Source organism: Pundamilia nyererei, unplaced genomic scaffold (genome assembly GCF_000239375.1).
Source record: "Pundamilia nyererei isolate P.nyererei 1_Seehausen unplaced genomic scaffold, PunNye1.0 scaffold00086, whole genome shotgun sequence".
NCBI classification, from domain to species: Eukaryota; Metazoa; Chordata; class Actinopteri; order Cichliformes; family Cichlidae; genus Pundamilia; species Pundamilia nyererei.
The window spans coordinates 1048465-1069987 of record NW_005187487.1 but is presented as its reverse complement, the minus strand read 5'-3'; the positions used below and the strand labels follow the sequence as shown (position 1 = coordinate 1069987).

At 39.9% G+C, this 21523-nt stretch overlaps 1 protein-coding gene across 3 annotated transcripts in view; it reads right to left on the bottom strand.

Moving 5' to 3' along the window:
- rock2a (rho-associated, coiled-coil containing protein kinase 2a) overlaps positions 1–21523 on the bottom strand; it is a 41339-nt gene that overhangs the window by 5811 nt on the left and 14005 nt on the right. For all 3 annotated transcript variants that reach the window (XR_001290443.1, XM_005738744.2, XM_005738745.2), the window contains exons 2-26: positions 15488–15569; positions 14840–14940; positions 13640–13777; positions 13193–13453; positions 11806–11950; positions 11578–11716; positions 11023–11114; positions 9707–9866; positions 9524–9575; positions 8580–8668; positions 8412–8460; positions 7869–8004; positions 6983–7074; positions 6466–6712; positions 4586–4692; positions 3737–3896; positions 3377–3537; positions 3010–3194; positions 2843–2912; positions 1744–1847; positions 1373–1559; positions 1043–1136; positions 869–963; positions 540–731; positions 262–430 (exon numbers count right to left, since the gene is read on the bottom strand). Coding sequence is in view for 2 of the 3 variants with exons in the window: in XM_005738744.2 (XP_005738801.1) it covers positions 262–430; positions 540–731; positions 869–963; positions 1043–1136; positions 1373–1559; positions 1744–1847; positions 2843–2912; positions 3010–3194; positions 3377–3537; positions 3737–3896; positions 4586–4692; positions 6466–6712; positions 6983–7074; positions 7869–8004; positions 8412–8460; positions 8580–8668; positions 9524–9575; positions 9707–9866; positions 11023–11114; positions 11578–11716; positions 11806–11950; positions 13193–13453; positions 13640–13777; positions 14840–14940; positions 15488–15569 (3307 nt within the window). In the remaining variant the exon portion in view is untranslated. The remainder of the gene's footprint in view (positions 1–261; positions 431–539; positions 732–868; positions 964–1042; positions 1137–1372; positions 1560–1743; positions 1848–2842; positions 2913–3009; positions 3195–3376; positions 3538–3736; positions 3897–4585; positions 4693–6465; positions 6713–6982; positions 7075–7868; positions 8005–8411; positions 8461–8579; positions 8669–9523; positions 9576–9706; positions 9867–11022; positions 11115–11577; positions 11717–11805; positions 11951–13192; positions 13454–13639; positions 13778–14839; positions 14941–15487; positions 15570–21523) is intronic.

Below are 21523 nucleotides of genomic sequence, written 5' to 3'. Positions count from 1 at the left end.
ACGTCACTCAAATGACCTTTCTTCCGATGCTCCATTTGAACTTCAGCAGGTTGTCTTAACCGTGTCTACATACCTCAGTGCACTTAGCTGTTGCCTTGTGATTGTTGGATTAAAGGCATAGTTTAGCAGGTGCACTTTGTGACGTAGCCAGTGAACGTAAACATTGTACAAGAAGATGTTTGTAAGTGACCTTAAACCTTAAAGCTGTGGTGAAGACAAACTGTCAGAAATACTTTCTTTGTTTAGTGGCTGAGCTCTTACCTGTGTACGCATCATCAGCATCAAACTCGGGCCCGCTGCTGACGCTGGCGGAGTCCATCGACTGAACACTGAGCGTCTGCAGGAGATTTCTCAGCTGCTCAATGTCACTGTCCTTACTGTCCAGAGCCATCTGCATCTCAATGCGCATCTGGCTCTCATCCGCCAGTTGCTATAGATTAAAATGAGAAGAAATAACATATTGTAAGTGTCGTAGTCAGAGATACAGCAGCAGAGTGTCGTTTCACTGCAAGGGAAAGAAAACTCAGCTGTTCACTTACTGCTTGCATTTCGTTGATCTCCTTCTGATATTTGATGATGGTGCTGTTCAGCTTTTCCTTCTCTGACCTGAGCTCAAGCTGCAGCTTCCTGTTCTCCTTCTCCTTTCGCCGCATGTCTGTGTCGTTACCACGGCGGCTGCCTCCGCCACGCACTTCCTTCCTGTTCATGATCTCTGCCAGCTTATTGACGGCCTGCGGATGGGGATAAGATTCAATCTTAACTTAAGAAAAATGATGGGGAAAAAATGTAAATTTTGCCCATGAAGGGGAGGATTAGTCTTGAAAGTCTGTCTCTTCATCTTGTGAGTTATTGCTTTAAAAACACCGACCTGGGTTTTTAGCGTCCTCTCGCACTGCAGCTGCTTCTCAAATGCCTGCTTCATCTGGCTTATCTGCTGCTCCCAGTCCTTCGACTTCTCAGTTTCTGAAGAGAACAAAAAAAAATTATGTACCCACACCAAAATATATAATTCTTGTAATAAACATTTAAATGTTCTAATTACCCTCTATTGCCTCCTTCAGTTTGTTGTTCAGTTCCTCCTTCTCATTGGCCAGATTGGCGACATCACTCGTCAGGGTCCTATTAGCTTCTTCCAACTGCAATGGACAGCAAATACTTTCATATCTGCTCTTTTGTGGAACTATAAACTCAACCTAATCTCACACTATTTTCAGAGCATATTTATTGGGCTTGAGATGCACTGCATTTACACGTCGTGATACTTCCAGGACTGTGGCGAGTTATTCTATTTAACAGCCTTTAAACGTCTAACGATACAAAGACTTTCACCTCAACTCGATCATCTTTATTTCACGCAAACTCAAAAACTCACAGAGCTGATGGTGATGTCCTTCTCAGAGAGCTCCTGGCGATGGCGAGCCATCATCTCCTTCAGCTCCAGCTCCTTCATTATCTTCTCCTTCTCGAGGTCGGAGTACTGCTCCTCAGCGATGGAGCGCGCCAGCTGCTCCGAGTCAGCCTTTGTCAGAGTGATCTCCAGCTGTGCTGCCAAAGAGTCCCTGAGAGGAATAAAAAGAAACGCAAGCCTGAGCAACCCACCACACAAACCACCCGAGTCTCTTATTGGAGATAAATGAACCGAGCCTTACATTCATCATCACCGTTTTTCTGCTAATCATTTTTCGAAGATTAAAGTGGATGAATTTATTTCAAATTATATCTTCAAACTGAAAAACCTCTCACCTCTCCTCCTGCAGCTCCTGCAGAGACTGCTGCACTTCTTTGTAGAGTTTGTTCCTCTCCTCACATTCCTCCTTCAGCTCACGAACCTGGGTCTTATAGAGAGTCTGGAGAAAAGGTAACAGGTCAAATACGCCCCATACTTAATACATCAACAACAAAACTCTAGATAACTCTTTAATGCAGAAATCTCCAATGGGAGGGCCAGAGAGGTGAGAAAGTTTCCTAACAACAAGCTGCTCCTCCTGACTGATAATGAACATGGTAAAGGAAAGAATCACTCAGGCTTCATGTTGCATACACACTTTGATACATACTGTTGACATTGTACAAAAACATTAGCTAATGGATGCCCATTGAAGTCTTCACCATCATTCAGCTCTTGGAAATGCATAACATACATTAGCTACAGAAATAAAAGGAACCCTCTGATTTTAACAGCCTACGTTCCCATAGAATAAGACTGTGCTACGGTTTATTTACTTTATTTTCTAAGTGCATTATGGAAAATACATTACTTGTTATCCTATATCATCTTTAAACATTACTGGATTATTACGCTTGAACTAGGAAATAACAGCAATGCATTACAATATGGGAAGATGTCACTCCAGTGTAATATAGCTGACTGTTATTTGACAGTATAGTCTGGAGCAGCCCCTGTAGCTCTACTCTATAAATATCAAAGCACCTCTATATTGTGGACGTAAGAATTGCTAGACCCCTACACACAACTGAAACATTTAGTGAGTTGCCTTTACAATGAGTTAAGCTCCAGCTTGGACTTCAACTGTAGCGCTAAACAATTCAGAGCACCTGCAGTTATAGGCAGCAGAGTTGGAATGAGTCTCTGACTCACAGGCAGCTGAATATTTTAAAAACTGCCACAGCAGCGCCCTGATCAGGCTGAAAGGAGTGAAACACAACGTGGACACGGCAGGGAAAAGCTGTTTAGCCAGAGGGAGAGAGGGGACTATTCAGTAGCAAATCAATCAGCAGTTTTTGCCGCTCAGTCAGATGAATGAAACTATAAAAAGCCTAAAATGCCAAAAGAAAGTGTCTTCATTTTCCATCCACATCTGTGATCAGATATCAGACTTACTGAGAAATACTGCTCAGCCTCTAACTGGTCTTGTAACTCCTTCATTTGTCCATCTGTGTCCTGTCTTTCTCTGTGAAAAGAAAAATGAGTCGATGATTCATAATTTGACCGCATAAGGAGCCTGCAGTGTGCCTGCTGGGAAAGTGTTACAACAAAATGAAACTTACTTGCGCAGCTCCTGGTTCTGCTTCTCCAAGCTGCGCTTAATATCCAGCAGGTGATTAGTTTCCTGCTTGAGCTGCTTCTCGGAGGTTTTCAGAGCACTGAGCTGCTGGTTTTGAGCCTTCAGGTCGTTCTGAGTCAGGTTACGCTTCTGGGTCTCCTGCTCGATCTTCAGTGTCAGGTTCTTCACCTGAAAGAACAAAATGAATTTAATAAAAGTTTTTTACTCGCATCAGCTCTTTTTTCATTATCCTTCTATCCAATTTCAGATATGACACTCTTTACATTAGCTGCTGAAGTAGCTCCTGTTGGTGACATTTGACAGCTAAACCCAAACTTCACTGGTCTCCTGTGCAGAACAGAAACGCTCACCTCCTCAGTAAGGTGATCCTTGTGTCTGCGCAGCTCGTCTAGCTTCTGCAGGGCCTGTTTGTTGTCGCAGTCCATCATGCTGCTCTGCTTCTCCAGCTCTAGTATTCTGTTCTCCAGCCGCAGTTTGGCAGCTCGCTCCTCTGCCAGCTTCTGCTCCAACTCTGAATGAGAGTTATTCACTTATATTATTTAATTTCCCTTCTGAAAAGTTAAATCAATAAAATTTCTCATTCTGTACATCTTGTCGCAATCTGTGAACTCAGAGCTGTCGATCAGCCCCAAATTATATAGCTCGAACCCTGAACTCGGTACAAACTGTGAAAGAACAACCTTGTGGAAACAAAAGATCAGAGCCCTTACCCTTCATGGACTCTGACTTGGCGCCCTCGATGGTGACCTTGATCTTGCTCTTGTCTGCCTGCATTGCTCTGGTGGCCTTATGAGAGGCCTCCTCCTGTTCCAGCTCCTGCTGCAGCACCTTCAGCTTGTAGGTCAAATCGATCTCCTTGTTGCTCTTCTCCTGTAGAAAACACACACACAGAGATGTCACATCCAGAGTAAAATCTAGTCAGAAAATTTCACACCAAACGCTTTGAGACCAAGCCCAGAAAGTCGTGTCACTACATGGTGGTTCACATTTATATGTATATTCTAAGGAAGTGCAGTTAGAAATACTCAGTAAATCAATAAGTACAGTTTCTGAAACAGGTCAGTTACAGTGCTGCAATAAATTAGGCCTTTCTTCTCAATTTCTCTAAGATATTTTAAAGTCAAAAAGCAGGCAGTTATGCAATTTTTAATATTAATCTATGAAAACAAAACAAAGCAAATACTTTGTATTAATCTTCCCGTGTCGACTGGAGTTGTGATTAAAGGTTTGGCAGTCTTTTAAAATAATTATTTGGCCTACAGTGGGCTTGAGTTTGAAAATAGCTGCTGTAAATCAATTATTTGTCACTTTAATCAAAACAAAAGACTTTCCCGATTGCTTTAATAAAATAATAATTTCTCACTGATGTCAAATGACCTGGAACAAACAGTCCAATCATGCTGTCCTCAAATCCAGATGCAGATGTTTCCAAGAAACACTATGATACTACTTTTAACATAACTTTTACTTAATTTGGATCACACGTGAGGCTCAAGTCAAATTTCCAGGAACTGCATCTCAAAGCAAAAAATGTTTCCAGTCAGGATTTTGTGATTTACCTTCTCCAGATCAGTGAGTTTCTCTTGAAGCTGCCTCTTCTCAGTCTCAGTTTTGGATAAAGCCTGTTTCTGCTGACGGGCCTCCTCTTCCAGGCCAGAAATGCGTCCTGCAAGATAAGCCCGCGAGAATCCTCAGAGTTACATTTCACGTACAGATCACATAAAGCTTAACCCAACAGCAAACTATGGCAAATGGTAAATGGCCTGTATTTGTATAGCGATTTACTTGGTCCCTAAGGACCCTAAAGCCTATAAATTTACACAGTCGTCAAGAATCTTTATTTCCATTTTCAATACATTATTCCTGTCTCAACTTGTATACGTAAGTCCTTTAATCTTTCTTAATGTCAATTTTATCCCCTCATTAAAGCTCAGTCTGAGGTCCGTCTGCTGTTTCTATTGTAATTTCAATTTTAGTTACTATTATTTTATTATTTGTCCTTTAATTTGTGTATTTATTTTCATGTTTTGAGTTTCTAATTTAGGTCTGGTTTGTTTATTCCAGGTTTACTTGTAAACTAGCATTGTTAATCCCCTGACCTCAACTAAAAAGCACTCCCTCTGATTTAAATGTACTTTACATATACAAGTTACTTGCCTGTTGTTCATATAATGACTCTGGTCAGCAAGCTCGGGGCAGTTCAGGGCAACTACCAAGAGTGTATGTTTAGTTGTTTCAACAGTGCCACAATGGGTTATTTATACACACATATACATCCCCCAGTTACTTGTAGTAAGCAACGGAGGGCAATATTTATATTAATATAAATATTTACATAGTTCAAATGAATTTCAGCTCTTGGACCAACTAGAGGAAGTAGCTCATTATACTGTGCTGTGTTTTATTTGTAAATGCAACACTCAAGTCACTGCATCCGAAGACCTACAAACATTCATAAGGCAGAACTCATGGTTTGTGATGCCCACGTCCTAATTAACGCAGTCAGATAAGAGGTTTTATGTGACAGCTTAAGTAGCCCGAGAGCTGCTTTTAATCAGATTATGGGTGAATTGTTAGCCTTTATGTAAGCACACTCCCCACAGTTACACAAATATTACAAACTGTCCAGGCGCACTGGAGCAAACAGGCCGCTTTGACCCTTCTGTCTTCAAAACATCAGCTATATTTGTTCAAGGTTTTATCTGACACCTCTGGACAAACTTATTTTTACTAATTCACATCAGCCTTTCTCAAACACACACAGTGTGACTGAACTGGAGTCAGAATCCATTCAGCAAACAGCACAGAGTTATTTAGTCCTGAAAAGCCTCTTGACTGCCCTCAGCATTTGGGTGGCACATTGCTGTTCCTCATCTAGCTGCCCCTTTATTAAACCTGCCATATAAGCTCCAAGGCAAGCAGGAGGAAAACAGAAACTGAACTTCTTTCAGAGGAATGCAATTACATTTCCACCTCATAAAAATACAGGTAAACATATCAGCAGCTACAGATGTGCCTAGAATTATGACTTCTACTGACATCCAACCTGAAATTCTGCACAAATCTATTCTTTTGGTTTTCTTTATGCTAAGGTGAGAACCAAGAACAGAGGTGCAGTTTCTTTTTCTGATTGCGAGACGAATTTTGTCAAATTTGGTGGAGCATGAGCGAAAAACTAATACAAGACATTTTGGTGCTCCATGTAAAACTGCTAAACTGAGGATGCTCCAACTCCATATTAATTGGTTTAGTATTTTATAGGTTTGTAAAGAAGTAGGTTTCACTTTTTACAAACACCATTCTGTAAGATCTGTTTAGATACACCGATGAATACAACATGTAATATTCCTGGTATCACTTTTATTAAGTCAAATAACGCACATAAATGACAACTGTTTGCAGACTTGACAAAGAAATCTTCGTGTGCTGTTTCACCCACCCATCAGGTCAGTGATGGTTTCCGAGCCCTGGCTGTGCTCCCTCCTCTCCGTCTCTAGCGCAGCCTGCAGGCTGATGCATTCCTTCTCCAGACTCAGCTTGCTGCGCTCCAGCAGGCAGCATTTGTCCTGCAGCTCGCGCACGTTGGCCTCCAGCTGCTGCAGCTGCTTGCTGCTCTCAGTTTGGGCTTTGCGGAGCCTCGTCGCCGCCTCCGTCTCGGCCCGCAACAACGTGTTGGCTTCTTCCAGCTAAGAGAAGAACACGTACACAAATCACACCAATATTTTCCCTTTAAAGGACTCAGAGTCCAACAAGGTGACTTGACAAGATCACAGTGATCTTTTCAGTCTGGCTGGACATCAAATATTAGCTTTTACTTTCAGCTGTTGTGACTGTTAATGTATTTGGTTTTACGTCTATTCAAGGCTTTTTATGTTATATGCTTGTAATCTGATGTCACAGAGCTCATCGTCCATGCTGACCACCCCCCCAACCATACATCAAGGTAGGTAACCGACCTGTTTCTGGAGGTGAATGTTCTTCTCATTGGAAATGTGAGAGTTTTGGTTTCGCTTCTTCATGTCATCCAGCTGGTCTCTGAGGCTGTTGACTGCACAGATCCCAAGAACCAAGACAACAATTATTATGATGAAGTGTGTTTCAAGAAGTGAAATCACAATTTAAAACTGATTAAGTTTATTTAAATGCACCAAGTTCTTCATATATAAACTGTGCAAATGAAATATGGAAACAGAGCTTTAGTTTGGTTTAATAAAGACGCTGGAACCAAAAGTTATACAATATGAATATTACAAAGAAAGCCAGAGCACAGGAGAGAGTAGACCTGATGTGTTTGTATCAGTGTCTTTGTCCAGGTGATGGCAGTATTACCCACTTTATCTCAGTAAAGTCACCATGAATTTATATCATTGCAAAGCCAAAAGAAAACGTAAGAAGTTTCTGACTTTACACAAGAAGAGGGGGGTTGATTTTTACTGGATTCCTGTGTTCATTTTATTCTCTTGCTTTAATGCATCACTGCTGTCAAGTTTGAATCTGTTTCTTAAAACAAATGCATTTAATCAGCCTCATTTTTCTCACTCATGATAGAAGTATTATAATGTTTTGTCTTTTCAGTTCATGTAATCGATCACCTTAAACAAAGCTAACCTGCATGAAGGATGTTACACAAATAAACCGAGAATGTGTGCCGCTGTATGTTTTTTACTTAAAAGCTAGTTAAAAAGCTTTAAAAGTTGTCTCTTAAGAGAAAAGTCTCTTACTAGAAAATATATTTTTCTGTGAAATGTAATCATTTCCAGTTGATAACTGGTGTTTAACTTCCTGTACAAAAGAAGTAAATCTTTTCAGCTCTTCTGCAGAATCCAGTGTGTCTCGTGTCACCTTCGTTCTCCAGACAGCGCTTCCTGTCGGCCTCGCTCTCAGCCTTGCGGTGGCTCTCCAGGCTTTTGTGCTGCAGCAGAGCCTTCTCCCTCTCCAGCTGCCTCAGACTCGACTCCAGGTTCTTTCTGCTGCTCACCTAAAAATCAATCATAAACGCCTTTGTTTAACATCTCCTGCGGGGATGGTTTCATGCTACTGTGATTCCATAATTCACTTTATGAGAAATTATCCCCAGAATCCAAATGGGCTTCAACACAAATTCAATCACAATAGACATTTTAATGTGGCCGTTAGAATTCAGCAGGCGCTCCTGCTGAACCTCCCTGGATACGAGACGCTGGTATTCAACCGGAAAGTGGACAAGTGTGGATAATAAGAATCATTATTCTGGCTCAAATAATAGAGTTTTTGGGAAACGCCCATTAAAATGTGTGAGGAAGAAAGAACTTCTAAAATCCCAGAGGGGTCGTGAACCAGCAGATATTGACGCCAGACAGACACAGAAATATTCAGGTAATTGGATGTTCCCTGTGATTAACTGACCTCTTCCTCAAGTTCTTTGGAGAGCTTTTCCAGACGAGTGGTGGTGGCCCTGCAGAAAAATACAAATGCTTAAAAATAATAATTTGGCCACCGCACATAAGCAAATAAGTGGAGCAACATGATGCGGCTCTTATTCCTCATACACAATGTTCCCTACAGATCACCCACCTGTATTTTTGCTCTAGATCATCTTTGACTTGCTTGTCATTATTCATCTGCATCTCTAGGTGGCGAAGTTTCTTCTGCAGTGCTGCTGACTAAGGAGAGAAAGAAAGAAAGACTTCCAATTTATGCGCTATACACTAAAGTCAGAATTTAACACACACAGGGTAAGAAGACATGTAACACCAATAGCTAGCTAGACTTTGCAGTGACACACACACTGTCTGAGCACTGGCAGAACGCCTGATGCTCCTCTATAGGAACTATCGGCCTTTATAAGGCCGATAATTAAAATAAATTAAAAAGTCAAGAAAAGACGACAGAAACACCCTTCAACCATGTTTTGAATGTTGTTGTCCTTGGTCAAAATAGCACAGAAACTATTTTCATGGTTAATGGTGTACAGTTTTTAGGGGCAGTCTTTTAGGACTATAAACATTCTTACAATTAGAAGTATCACAACAACCTTAAACCACCACATTAGTCACTTAAAGGTCAGTATTGAAATACAGCTTACTATACCTTTAATCACCTATATTTAGGCAACTGATTAGAAACAAAGCGAAAGTAAAACATAGGGTTTGTTTTGTTCCTCGTAATGGGGGCAGTCTTTTAGGACTGAAGTCAATAAAAGTTCTTCAGATTAGCGTTCGGCTCAGCCACTTATACTGAAAGCTGCTTAAGTCTCTGTGTGCGGCTGAGAACACTGAAATTCTAACAAAGTACAAATAAATCATGGGATCAGGGAAGAAATCCCCCTGTGAGTCATTTCCATCATAATCCTTGATGTCTTACAATGTGAAGTTGATCACAATGTCAACAGGCCTTTTCTGTGTGGTCATGTAAACTGATACCAGACTTATTTATTTCCTGAGGAGCTCGGTCCGGTATTAATGCAGTCGCTAAAGGTGCACCTGGCAGTTACTGCGTGTGGGAGTCAAAGTACTTACCTCCCCTTTTGAATTCTCATGAGCCACTGAGTTGTTGGAAGCATTTAATAACCTGAAGGAGGAAATGAATAAAATCAGCCCAAGGTCAAGGACACTAGAGCCAAAAATAAATCTATAAATTGTCTTCGTGGAACCACGGAGGTCCCTAAAATCATGGGAAATGAAGAGAATGGGATGATTTACTGGTCTTCTTTGAAGTAGGTGAAGCCAACAAAGGGTAACTGATTGCCGACAAATGCCTTAGGTGTGGGGAAGGTTTCTACATCGCCTTTGTCGTCTTCTATCTCATCAAAGTTGCTGGTGTCTATGTCACTGCTCAGCTCTGGGACCACAGGGGCAACCGCTGAGGCGAGAGAGAGATAAAGAGAGAGACAGGAAAAAGGTGAGAGTGAATTGGTGGAAAAAGGAAGCAGTGTGTAAAAATATGTCAGTCTAATAAATCATTTTAATGTGCTCTCTGATCCAGCTGCTGTTCTGAAGGAATTCCTGCTAAAGTTTTAGATTAAAGACGATCAAGATTAAAGAAAAGGTTTGCAGGTGCTGTTATGCTGAATTATATTTCATTTAAATCTAATTTTGATATTTTTTTTAATGTTGTTTGATTGATAAAAACTGTGAGTTGAGGGTGTGACCGTTTTTGGCTTCTGAAGTAGAGCATGCCAGAAAAAAATTGGAGTACATCTGATAAAATTTAAGAGCTCTCACAGGACAACAACAACAACAACAACAAAAATTACTCATCTGCGGGAGCTGCGTTCTATATTTGGTCACAAATTCTGACTTTCTCCTGAATTACACTTAGGAATGATAATTTTGTATGCTTGATGCATTTCTGGCAGGTATGGCCAAAGAAAGACAAAATCTGCTGTGCCCAAAAGGGATATCCACAAGGTAAACAACTCAGAGGTGTTACTCTGCACACAGAGTAAAGTGGAAGGAAAGGTGAAATTTGATTTTAGATGTAGGAGAACAAAATAAAGCATTGTGCAGAATTTAAATGTAATGGTTTTTGAAATTGTTTTGGAAAGTGCACGATGGGCTTTGCTGGAAGCTGAGCACTCATCTACAGTATATTCTACGTTCATTTCTACTGTTCTTCAATTTAGTAGTGGAAAATCCACTTGCTCTTATTTTAAAAGTTCAGTCGCTGTTAACCATCTAGCCTCTCACTTCCCAACGGCCGGCACGCTGGGCAGTTCATTGTCATGGCAGCCTTTGATGCAATTAAGCTGCTTTTTCTTGCAGACACACAGACTCAAACTCAACAGTCTTGGACTTGCTGCTGGTGACAGCAGTCCTCCTGCTCTGGACATCTGCAGCAAGCCAGAACCTGCAGGAGGTGGAGGTCTAGTTCTGCTCTGTACAAGTACTTTGCAAATAAAAATACCCATGTGATCTGCGCATGCACTTACCCAACCACCAAACACATGGTGCTAAATGAAATACACTTCATATTGAGAAAAAACCAAAAGGTAGCAGAACAAAGGTTGTATACTAACTGTCTCTGATGGTGTCAAAGGTCCACTGGTCATTTTTGAAGAAAGGATGTCGCTTGATTTCCTCCACGCCGTTTCTGCCTAATCGCACCTCCCTCAAAACAAAAGCAGACAATGAGTTGATTGAATTGGACCTTTGTCCTTAGTTAGAGGTGACTGGGAATAAATCAACTAAGTCATACAAACCTTTATAACCTTAAATATTAAGAGACAAACACACAGATAAGCGTAAGTGTGCTGTTGTATCAACATATTATGTAATCTCTAAGTATTGCCACACAAAAAAAGAAACCTTGTGCTTACGTCTGGGACCAGCATGAAGAAACTACAGCTTAGATATATAGATATATATATATAAAAAAAACATCCCCATGAAAGACAAAGTGGTTTGTGGGTTGACAGACAGATGGAGATGGACAGTTGTGTATAAGAGGAAGAGTTTGAGAGATGACATAAGAGTGCTATTGAGGTTCCCCCTGTTACTCTCTCCAAGAAAATACACAGGTGCATTTTCCAAAATGTCAAACCCCCTGACATCTTCTTCTTGTAAGATCATACCTGTCAGTCAGGAAGGCACAGATGATATTCTTGGCATTGTTGGAGATCTCCACATCATCTGGAAAATTGAGGGAGTTCTTGTGGTCCATGATTTTACTGTATGTTCCCACCAAAGAGTCTGCGTAGAACGGCGTGTCACCTAAAAGTGAGCAAGCAACACTGAAATAAATTGAGAGACATAAACATCAACACATACGAGTTAAATTATTTTATGAAATGTTCACCGACCGACGAGCAACTCGTAAATGAAGACCCCTACGGACCACCAGTCGCATTCTCTCCCATAATAGCCATCTCCTCCCTGGGATTTTAGCACTTCTGGCGAGATGTAGTCTGGAGTCCCAACAGCTGTGTCACAGTGCACCATGCCGGTCTGCAACATAAATCCAGAGATCATTATATGTTTAGTACCCTACAGGTATGGTTTGATTTATATGGGCATAAGCTAAAGCAGAGTGTTGATCCAAACTTAAGAGACTACTAAAAACTAATCCTTCCAGGTGAAGGCAGAAGCAGAGCTCACTGTAACAGCTTAGTTATTAAAGTGGACTTGTTATATTTTTATTCTTGGACTACACTAGAGTAGCTAAATCAAGCCATTTTAACCCCTTCCCCTCTCTCTTTAAGCCAACTTTCTTCAGCCAAAGAAACAGTTTGGACAGCAGGGGGTCCCTGAGATGATCACATAAAAATATTGTTTTTCACAGACATCATAGAGAGTAGAGAGAAGAAGAAAAGAAAACTGCTGAAGCTAAACATTTATAGCAATCCAAAGTCTGAGGTTTAGCTTTATTTCTTCTCTTTGGATTTTTTATTAGTGTTTTATATATAACGCTTTTGCACTCTCACAATACAAAGCCCTCAACTATGCGTCTATAGCACTTTGACTGTCTTTTTATTATAAACTGTATTATTATTATTCATTATCCTACTCCAAGTGTCAGCACAGCATCTATCCATCTCATACACTGACATCAGTATTTTCAAGCATTTTAATGATGATAATCTACCACTGCAACACCACATTAAAAAGAGAAGTCATCAACAGCTCCTCTTTGAAATAAAGTATGGGCCTAAAAAACCAAACCAAACCAAAACAAAATAAATCCAACTCTTATCTTTGCCAAAATTGTCTGCTCTAATATACTTGTTTATGCACAAAAAAACCCATTTATTAACTGGGCTTCACTACATCATTATAAGCATCTCAGAATCATTAAAAAGCTGCACCAAATGCAGCCCTGGGCCTTTCACGGCTTCACCCACGGAGCCACATGTGAGAACAAAAATGTTCAATGCAGTCGCAGCGGACTTTAACCTGCCAGCTCTCTGAGCAAAGCTGCTGTAATGTCTCCACTTAAGAAAAGGGCAGGTAATAGTATGATGGAGCAGAAAGTGAGCTTCATTTGTGCTGTCTGACGCACGCCCCATCCAGGTACCCTTGTAGTTACACTACTGAATCGTTACTTGTTTCCATCATATGCAATAAGCCTCAGGCCATATCTAGAGGTTACTTGTCTAAACTGAAGCATTTCTAGTTTGGCATTTCTTGTGTTTGTAACCTGGTAGGAAACTATGCTGGCAGCAGAGACTCAGGTTTTACACTTTTACTCACCGAGTCCATTTTCATGCAAGTGCCAAAGTCAGCCAGCTTCAGGTGTCCGAGTCTGTCCAGCAGCATGTTGTCTGGCTTCACATCGCGGTGAATGAAGCCCATGGAGTGAATGGCGTCCAGGGCCATCACCACCTCCGCTGTGTAGAACTTGGCCCACTTCTCCGGTACATCATAGGTGCTGGTGAGGTTAACCAGGTCGCCTCCTGGCATGTACTCCATCACCATGTAGAGGTAGTGGTCATCTTGGAAGGCAGAGCACAACTAAAAACAATTTTGAGGTTTAATAAATTAACATATAAAACACATATTTTGCAGAAGATGTATTTCTTTGTTCTAAGTAAAACAAAGGATCCAAAGTAATCCAACTGGCAACACGTTCCCAGTGAATATTCCAATTAATGCACACGAAAGCTTTTTAAAAGCTGATCAGCAACTTAAATGCTGTACCTGCACAACCCAGGGACTGTTGGAAAAAGCCATGATATCTCTCTCTTCCCAGAAGAATGCTGAGTCTGAGCGTTTTATCATCTCAAATTTGCTGAGCAGCTTCATTGCGTAGACCTTCTGTGAGGCTTTATGTCTGACCTGAACAACAGGAAGATAAAGTTTAGAGATTCTCCAAAGTCTAATCTTACTCTATGAGAAAAGTTTGATGAAATGTACAAGAAAAGATACAATTACAATCACAACAGATAATTCATGAGTACATGTGCCACTTTCAGATTACAATACAATTAATGTAGACTCTTTTTTTTTTTTATTCCCAGAGTGCATGCTTAGTTGTGGTTTGTAGAGTTTTCAAAAGTAAAATGGGGGCAGAGGCCTCAAGTATCAGGTTTCTCTTGTGGAACCGGCTCAGTGTGTGAGTTCAGGATACAGGCATGCCCTCTACTTTAAAGACTCAGCTTTCCTTTTTGATAAAGCTTATGTGTAGGGTTGCATCCTTTGGTTATGCTGATATAGGCTCAAGCTGTAGAGGGAACCCATTGCCTCTCCGTGTATTCATATGACACCACTACAGAACATAATTTGTGTTTTTGGTTGTTGGTTCTAAGTGTTCATCTTTTCACCGTCCACTCTCCCTTCAGCATAAGCAGCTGAGGTAGATGACTGGTTTACGGTGTCAGTTTGCACAGCAAACCTCGTCATGCAGAGAAAAGGATTATGGAAGTGAACAGGCATTTAAAAAGCTCTTTTCTGATCTTACTAACCACTCAAAGTCTTTTAGAATACAAGCCACAATTAACCGCACATTCATGCACTTCGAGCACTTGTATCTGCCTCACATCCACAGCCAATGTAGAATCACAAATAAACATAACATGTACTTCTTTGGACTGTGGGAGGAAGCCAGGGTACTTGAGGTAATAGGCTAAGGGAGAACATTCAAACTCCACACAGAACTATTCAACTATGCAGGAGATTCAAACCATGAACATTCATGCTGTGAGGTAACAGTGCTAACCATGACTGTGGCAATACAAGCAGTAGATACTTTTGACATGCACTTCTCCAAAGTTAGAATCGTTTTGATGGTATGATGGATCCTTGATGGACGACTATACCACTTGTTTTTTTTATAGTTGCTTTTACAAAGCAACTATAAAAACAAAAACAGTGTTACCTGTTCATATGATCAGTACTTACCAGTTGCACTTCACCAAATGCTCCTCGGCCAATCACTTTAACTCTGTCAAAGTCTTCAGACTTCATCTGCAGATCTCGAATCTGGCCAATGACTTTCTCATCTGAAGCAAAAGTTTATTGACAGGACAGAGGAAATGAACGTGCATTAGTGTTGTAAATACAACGCAATTATTTAAGTGAACATCCTCTATATATTTATCCATCCATTTTCTACTACTTATCCAGGTAATGTTCCAACAATTTAAGCTGAGATGCTCAGACTTCCCAGAAGACATATATAAAGATAGATATAGCCACGGTTTTATCACCCATTGATTCACATGATAATGACTGATCCATAAAATGATAGACCCTGTGAAGTATATCCAGTTTTACTATTCTCCGTCTAACGAGTTTCATAGACAATAGTACTCTAATGACTACTAGAATTTACAAAATGAACATAATCTTATGTTAAATAACCTTTGAAAGTAGCAATCAAGAACAAACTCATTAGGAAGGCATTTATTGATTAATACAGCAAAGAGGCAGTATTTTATACCGAACCTTTTACATAAAGTGATGATTTGACTGGTTTTGATAATCAGCCTTTTCTGAATAATTGAGCTGTTCACCTTCTAGATAATCATCTCTCATTAAGCTACTCACATCTGTTTAAGAAGGTCTCAATGTTTTTGTTCTTTCGTAGTGCAGGGTAGCCCAAGTCTAAGACCAGCGCATTCATGGAGTCCTGCAAAAAAAGAGAAAAAAACCCCAAAACATTAATAATAAGCTCTAAGAGATCTATAAAAAAAACCTCCACAACACAGTGGAAATGCTTTGCAGGAAGGTGTTATGAAACCACAATGACACTGCACTGTTAAATAAATCAAAATCAACAAATGTACAGCAAAGGCACTAATGTGCTTTGAAGCAGTTCGAGGGGGTCACATGATTATCTGGAGGATTAACAATTCGGTTGTTCAGTGATGACGCGACGAATCCTACTTCCGGGCCTAAAGTAGTCTGCGTTTAATATGGCTTTTGTGTTGTTAACATGTTTAATGTTTTGTATTTTCTTCTATTTGATCTCAAAAAGCTCCTAAAACAGTCAGTGATCCCTGTTGACCTCCCTCAGCTTTTATTACCGCTAATCATTTGTTTAAGCTCAGTTTTTAAAACCTTAGGATGTAACTACAGCCCAGCCCATGCAGCAGTATATGAATGACTAACCTCACTGGTTTGATTTTTTCCCTCGTATCTTTTCTTTGGCTTTTCATCAAGTCTGTCTTTGTACGGACCGGCATTGTTCTCCTTCGTTTTGTACATACCTTTTTGGTTGAAAAAGCAAGAATTTATTGGAACCGAAGAATGAACGTTTTGCGGTGCTGCAAATGCTTGCATTTGATGCGGTACTTGGATTGTTTTGCCACGAGTTCCCGGCATGCAATGCACGAAAGTCACGTGGTCTGTCAATCTCTATTGTGGATGGATTATCTCAGTTGTTCTCCTGGCTGAAGTTTGGTCCTTTTACAGCATCCTGCCATGCGATTACATTTGTTTCTGACCACCGAGAACACTCACGGGAATTTTTATCGAGTGGGAAAAAAGTTAGCTTGTTTATATTATGCTAACATAGCTGTGTCGCTAGCGGTCACGTAGCACATCATTATATACCAGCTAGCCCAACTTCAGTAACCCTACAAACGTCACTGCTGTTTAGTTTTCTGTCTTCATTTATGTTGGAAGTGATAGCAGAGCTGTACGTTTTAATTTGTTTCCAAAACCCCGCAGTCAGGACATGCTATATTGTATTTAGATAGAAGCTAGCGAGCTAACCCCCTGCTAACTTCTAACGCCGTTAAATGTCATAAATTCTGTTTTCATGGATGCCTGGATGTTAAACTCAATTGTTACACCTGGTAGAGCAGAACGCTGATCATTTTATTAAAGATGAAAGACTTTAGACAGTTTTTCAACTCTCAGTAATGCCATAGTGATCGTTTGATATATGGACCTGCAGCGGAGTTTAGGCCCAGACACGGCTAGTGACGTCAGACTGAATAACCGGATGGGATTCAGGATATGGTGGCATGCTGTCTGTCCTTCCTCCCCTCAGCAACAGCATTTTCAAACTTGTCACCTCTATGGAAACATTAGTCACAGTGCTGTTGCAAAACAAATCAAGCCATCATAAACGGCGCATGGATGGTAAAAGGCTGTGTCACACAGCAAGTCACTGTGTTTTTGCATGAAATGAGACAAGTAGTCATGAGCTGCCAGGAAGTCTGTTGTTTGCATCAGCACTGATTTTTCACACATGATGCAGATGATGTGACGTGTGAGCAATCACAGATTAGGTGTCAAAACAAAAAGTGCATTCAAAATTTCCATAATTTGCCATTTACCAGTTTTTCTTTTTCTTTTTCTCACTGAGATATAAGTCATTTGGCTGCACTTATTTTAAGGAAGTATGAATTATAAAAGAAATGTGTCATAATCAGTCAATACCAGCTTATTTTTATCCCCTTATCATCACGACACAGCCACTGGTAATGAATTAATCCGAAAGATGAACCATAAAACAAAATTAAAAATATGAAATCTAGTTTCAAAATTAAAAAATAAAAATGTATCTAATGTAGGGGATACCATAAATTCATGAGGGAATCTGGACATGAGCAATTTAAACAAACAAACAAAAAACCTGAATGGAGTATCTTTTGTTTTCTTTATTTGGTGCTTTAAATTTTTACTTCCTTAGCAATAATATGCTGTTTTGGGTGCATTATGAAATGATACATTGTTAGTATTGCCTAACTGCTTTTGCACACATGTATCAAATTAAAAGTAACCCACACTGATAGCAAATAGAAAATATTCATCAGCAATCGCTTTAAAAATGTTTTTTTTTCCCCCTGCAAGCCAAAAGCCAACTGTATTTTTGATTGTTTTGGATTTTGAATCGAAATTTGTGACAGAGAGATGCTACAATGCATCTGAGTTTGTGTGTAAATAACAAACATTTAAACAATAGGAGCATAAAACAACCAAAATAAGAATGAGTAATATAAAAAAAAAAGAAAATAAAAATAAAGGTAGAAAAAACTAAAAGGAATATATTACATTACAGCATAAAGGTCAGCAGTTCTTTCATCCATTGTCCATTATACTTAAAAAAAAAAAAAAAAGACCTTATGAGTCACATCTGTGGGCAGATTACTCCAGAGATTTGTTCCATAAAAAAAAGAAAAAGAAAAAAGCATATGTAAATATAGTGAGCAGAGTTCAACAAACAAATGAATAAAAATAAGATAATAAAAATAAATGAAAGTCCACAGTCTCAAAGTTGGATGTCCATTTCCCCAATGTTTTCTGGTTTTTATTGTTTGAAATTCTCAGAGAGGAGGGTATTTGTTCCACTTCACATATTTCGTGAATTATTTTTGACATTTCAAAGACTTAAAGGATATCCAAAAACAACAATTTTCTTGGTCAATGGGCTTTTTATTTGTTTGTTTAACCGGCACAGATAATAACCGAACTTGACTGCAGGATAGTTCACATGTTCTCTGATGACTACTAATTAACAACTTTTTAAATTTCTGAAAAGAAACTCCTTCGCCTTCAAAAGTGTTAAAAGATAACTCCCAGGTTCTTCGGAAAGGGTTTTAAGGAGATCCATATTAGTATCTTTCAGGCCGTCCAGTAAGCCCTTTAAAGCCATGGTTTTGTTTCCCAGCAGCACATTAATTTGAAAATCATTTGTACAGCATTTACTAAACCTAAGGGAGCAAAACCAAAAGGCTAGGCTGAGATGGGACCTCAGAGGGACCTCACATGACCTAAATAAGCAGCTAATGAGCATCCATCCTATTTGGAAAGCTTCTAAAAATAAATAAATAAATTTTTTTTTTTTCAAGCATCTTCCATTCCAATAAAGGCAACATGCTAACTTAAAGCAAATCCAAATTCAACATTACAGACCACTGACTGCCTTTCTAAGGACAGTTTATGTTCTGTCTATTTTCTCACCACTGCACAGAACGAAAACAGTTCCACATCAATGCAACCCAGCGAGTCTGAATGAAAAGGGCCAACTTCCCCTCAGCATTTCATTCAACACAACAGTGCTCAACTTGACTGACTGGATACACAAACAGCAACTACATACAGCGAAAATTGTTTTAACTGAAAGCTGTGTTCCTCGAGAGAGACAGACTGTGGAGCAGTGACTCATTTTTCCATCAGCAGCTGCCTTCTTGATTCTCTGATATTCTTCTGATAAATGATGAACACGCTGTTTCTATAATCATTGGAAAAGAGGCGGTCCCAGAGATAAAGTCACCTCCACATACACGCCACACAGTCATAGGCTCAGACCTGCATTTACCACACTCATAGTGCTGAACACCCTCATAGTATTTATAGGCATGTAATTATTATTATTATTATTATTTTATTTTTACAGCATGTAAATAGCATACAAAGTGCTTCACAACTTTTTGAAAATTCACACAAAGACACATCCCAACCTACAGTATATAAATTCATACCTGTTCACAGAGTCTCAGCTGTGATTAAAAAATTGACTACAATTTTAAATATGGGGACCAGTTCCAATAGTTGGATAAAAGTCCTTAGCGGCCGATGACTTCCTTAAGTCTAGACTCCATGGACATAAGTGTTTGGATGTTCAGTCAGGCTATCTTCAGTTGGTGTTCGTTTATGGGTATCTTTGCCTTCGGTTTTATGTTCAGTAACTGAAAAGCATGTGCTCCTGGCTGAGAACAGATGACTGACTTGGCCAATGAAGATTGTATTGCAATGAGAAATTCTTTGGTTGTTTTTGCAATATATATACTTTGGTATATACATTGTCACAAACACTAGTAACTTTGCTTCCACCGTATCTGAGAGCTGATGTGGCATGCTTCTGTTCTCAAGTGGTTCCTTTCCTCCTAACTGCATGTTCGTATATGCATATTCTCTTGTTCATACTGGTTGGGACAAAGGCTGTGAGAATCTCAGAGTAGTTGCTTCGAGAAAATTAGAGAGACTAATTTAAAGAGAGGTATATTCAGTGACTGAGGCCATTAGGAAAGTATTTACCAATGTCATAAAGTAAGGGGGGCATGGGTTTGTCCCCCCTCCAATAGGCTTCTATACAACCAAATTTCTCATGCTGGCACTACACGCCTATCTTGTGTGGCAGCTCTACCACTTACAGGTATTTGAGAAAGTGTGTGAACAGCTGAATAAAACAAACCCAACATTAGACACACTCATTCTTGTTCTTCCTCTGACACACACAGTCTGATTCATGGACATTCCTGAAAAATGTGTGGCAGGCAACAAACAAAGCAGCTGATGAGTATTTACCCCAAACTAAACAGTGGCCAGTACATTATTACTCACAGATGTATTTCAGTTATTCTTGTGACATCTGATTACCTCAAACAAAACAAAACAAAACAAAAATTCTGTGATGCGTGTTGTCCTGTTATATTCTTATTTTTCCCCGACAGGAAGAAAAGCTGGGCACTGTACTGCAGTATCGCAGACATTTCATAAGTATGACCCAGGGCAATGCAGGGAAACCATTAAATAAGCAAAGGACAGACTGTTGCTAACCTCTAATCGTTACAGCGTGTAACAGTAAGGAAGTCATCTATCAACTTTTGTCAGCTATGCATTCCTCAACGGTCAATAAGGAGCAGTTCGTAACACTGGACCGAGCCAAATGAGAACATGAGAACACGACGCAGTGCATACGCTGCATACTTGTCACTTTCCTTTTTCTTTTCTTTTTCTTTCATTATTGCGCTGTTAGGCGTTGTGATACAATCAGTTTCATCACTTCCTTTCTAGTCTTCTCCACTTTTTTGTTCTGTAGCCTCTCAGACTTATCTGCCCGTCCTCCTCTCTCCATCGTTCTCCGCTCGGATGAAATCGGCTTACGTCGAGCGAGCGGAGCACTCTGTTTCATCAACTCAACTTCCCCATTAAAGGACCGACCTCTCACAAAACTACTATTTAAGGGAAAAAAATACACACATGTGTGGGGGTGGAGAGGGTTTGTCGGGTGCGTGTTTGTGTGCGTGCACGTGCGTGTACATATACCTACATGCACACATGCGCGAGCATGGCAATACAGGAAATGATCCACCCCACCCCAGGGCTGGCAGATAATTTCACTGTGTCATGAAGCCAGTCCCTGTGTGCAAGTCATTTCCTCTGAGGCACCGTTACTGCTGCTACTGCAGCTCTATATTTGTCAGGCGGTGAGAGACAATGAAAAACACATAATGGATGCATAGTAGCAGTGTCCAAAATTAGCTCAATGAATCAACAGCAAAAATCCAACAACCAAGCATATTTTCATATAATAAATCGTCTTTGTGTCACATTGTAAATTTGATTTAGTCCATATTGTATGTATAATAAAAAAGATGACTACAAATTTTGAAACAAAAAGTATTTTAAATATAACACATATTTATCAGAAGTTAATCAGACACTGCCCGAGTACATGTCTTGATCACGAAATTCTGCTGATTGATGTTTTTAAAGTAAATCTCTCAGATTAGTCTTTGCCGTTTAGTGGGGGTTTATTAGGGATCGTGCCTGGCAGGTACTGGTGTGTGTGTGTGTGTGTGTGTGTGTGTGTGTGTGTGTGTGTGTGTGTGTGTGTGTGTGTGTGTG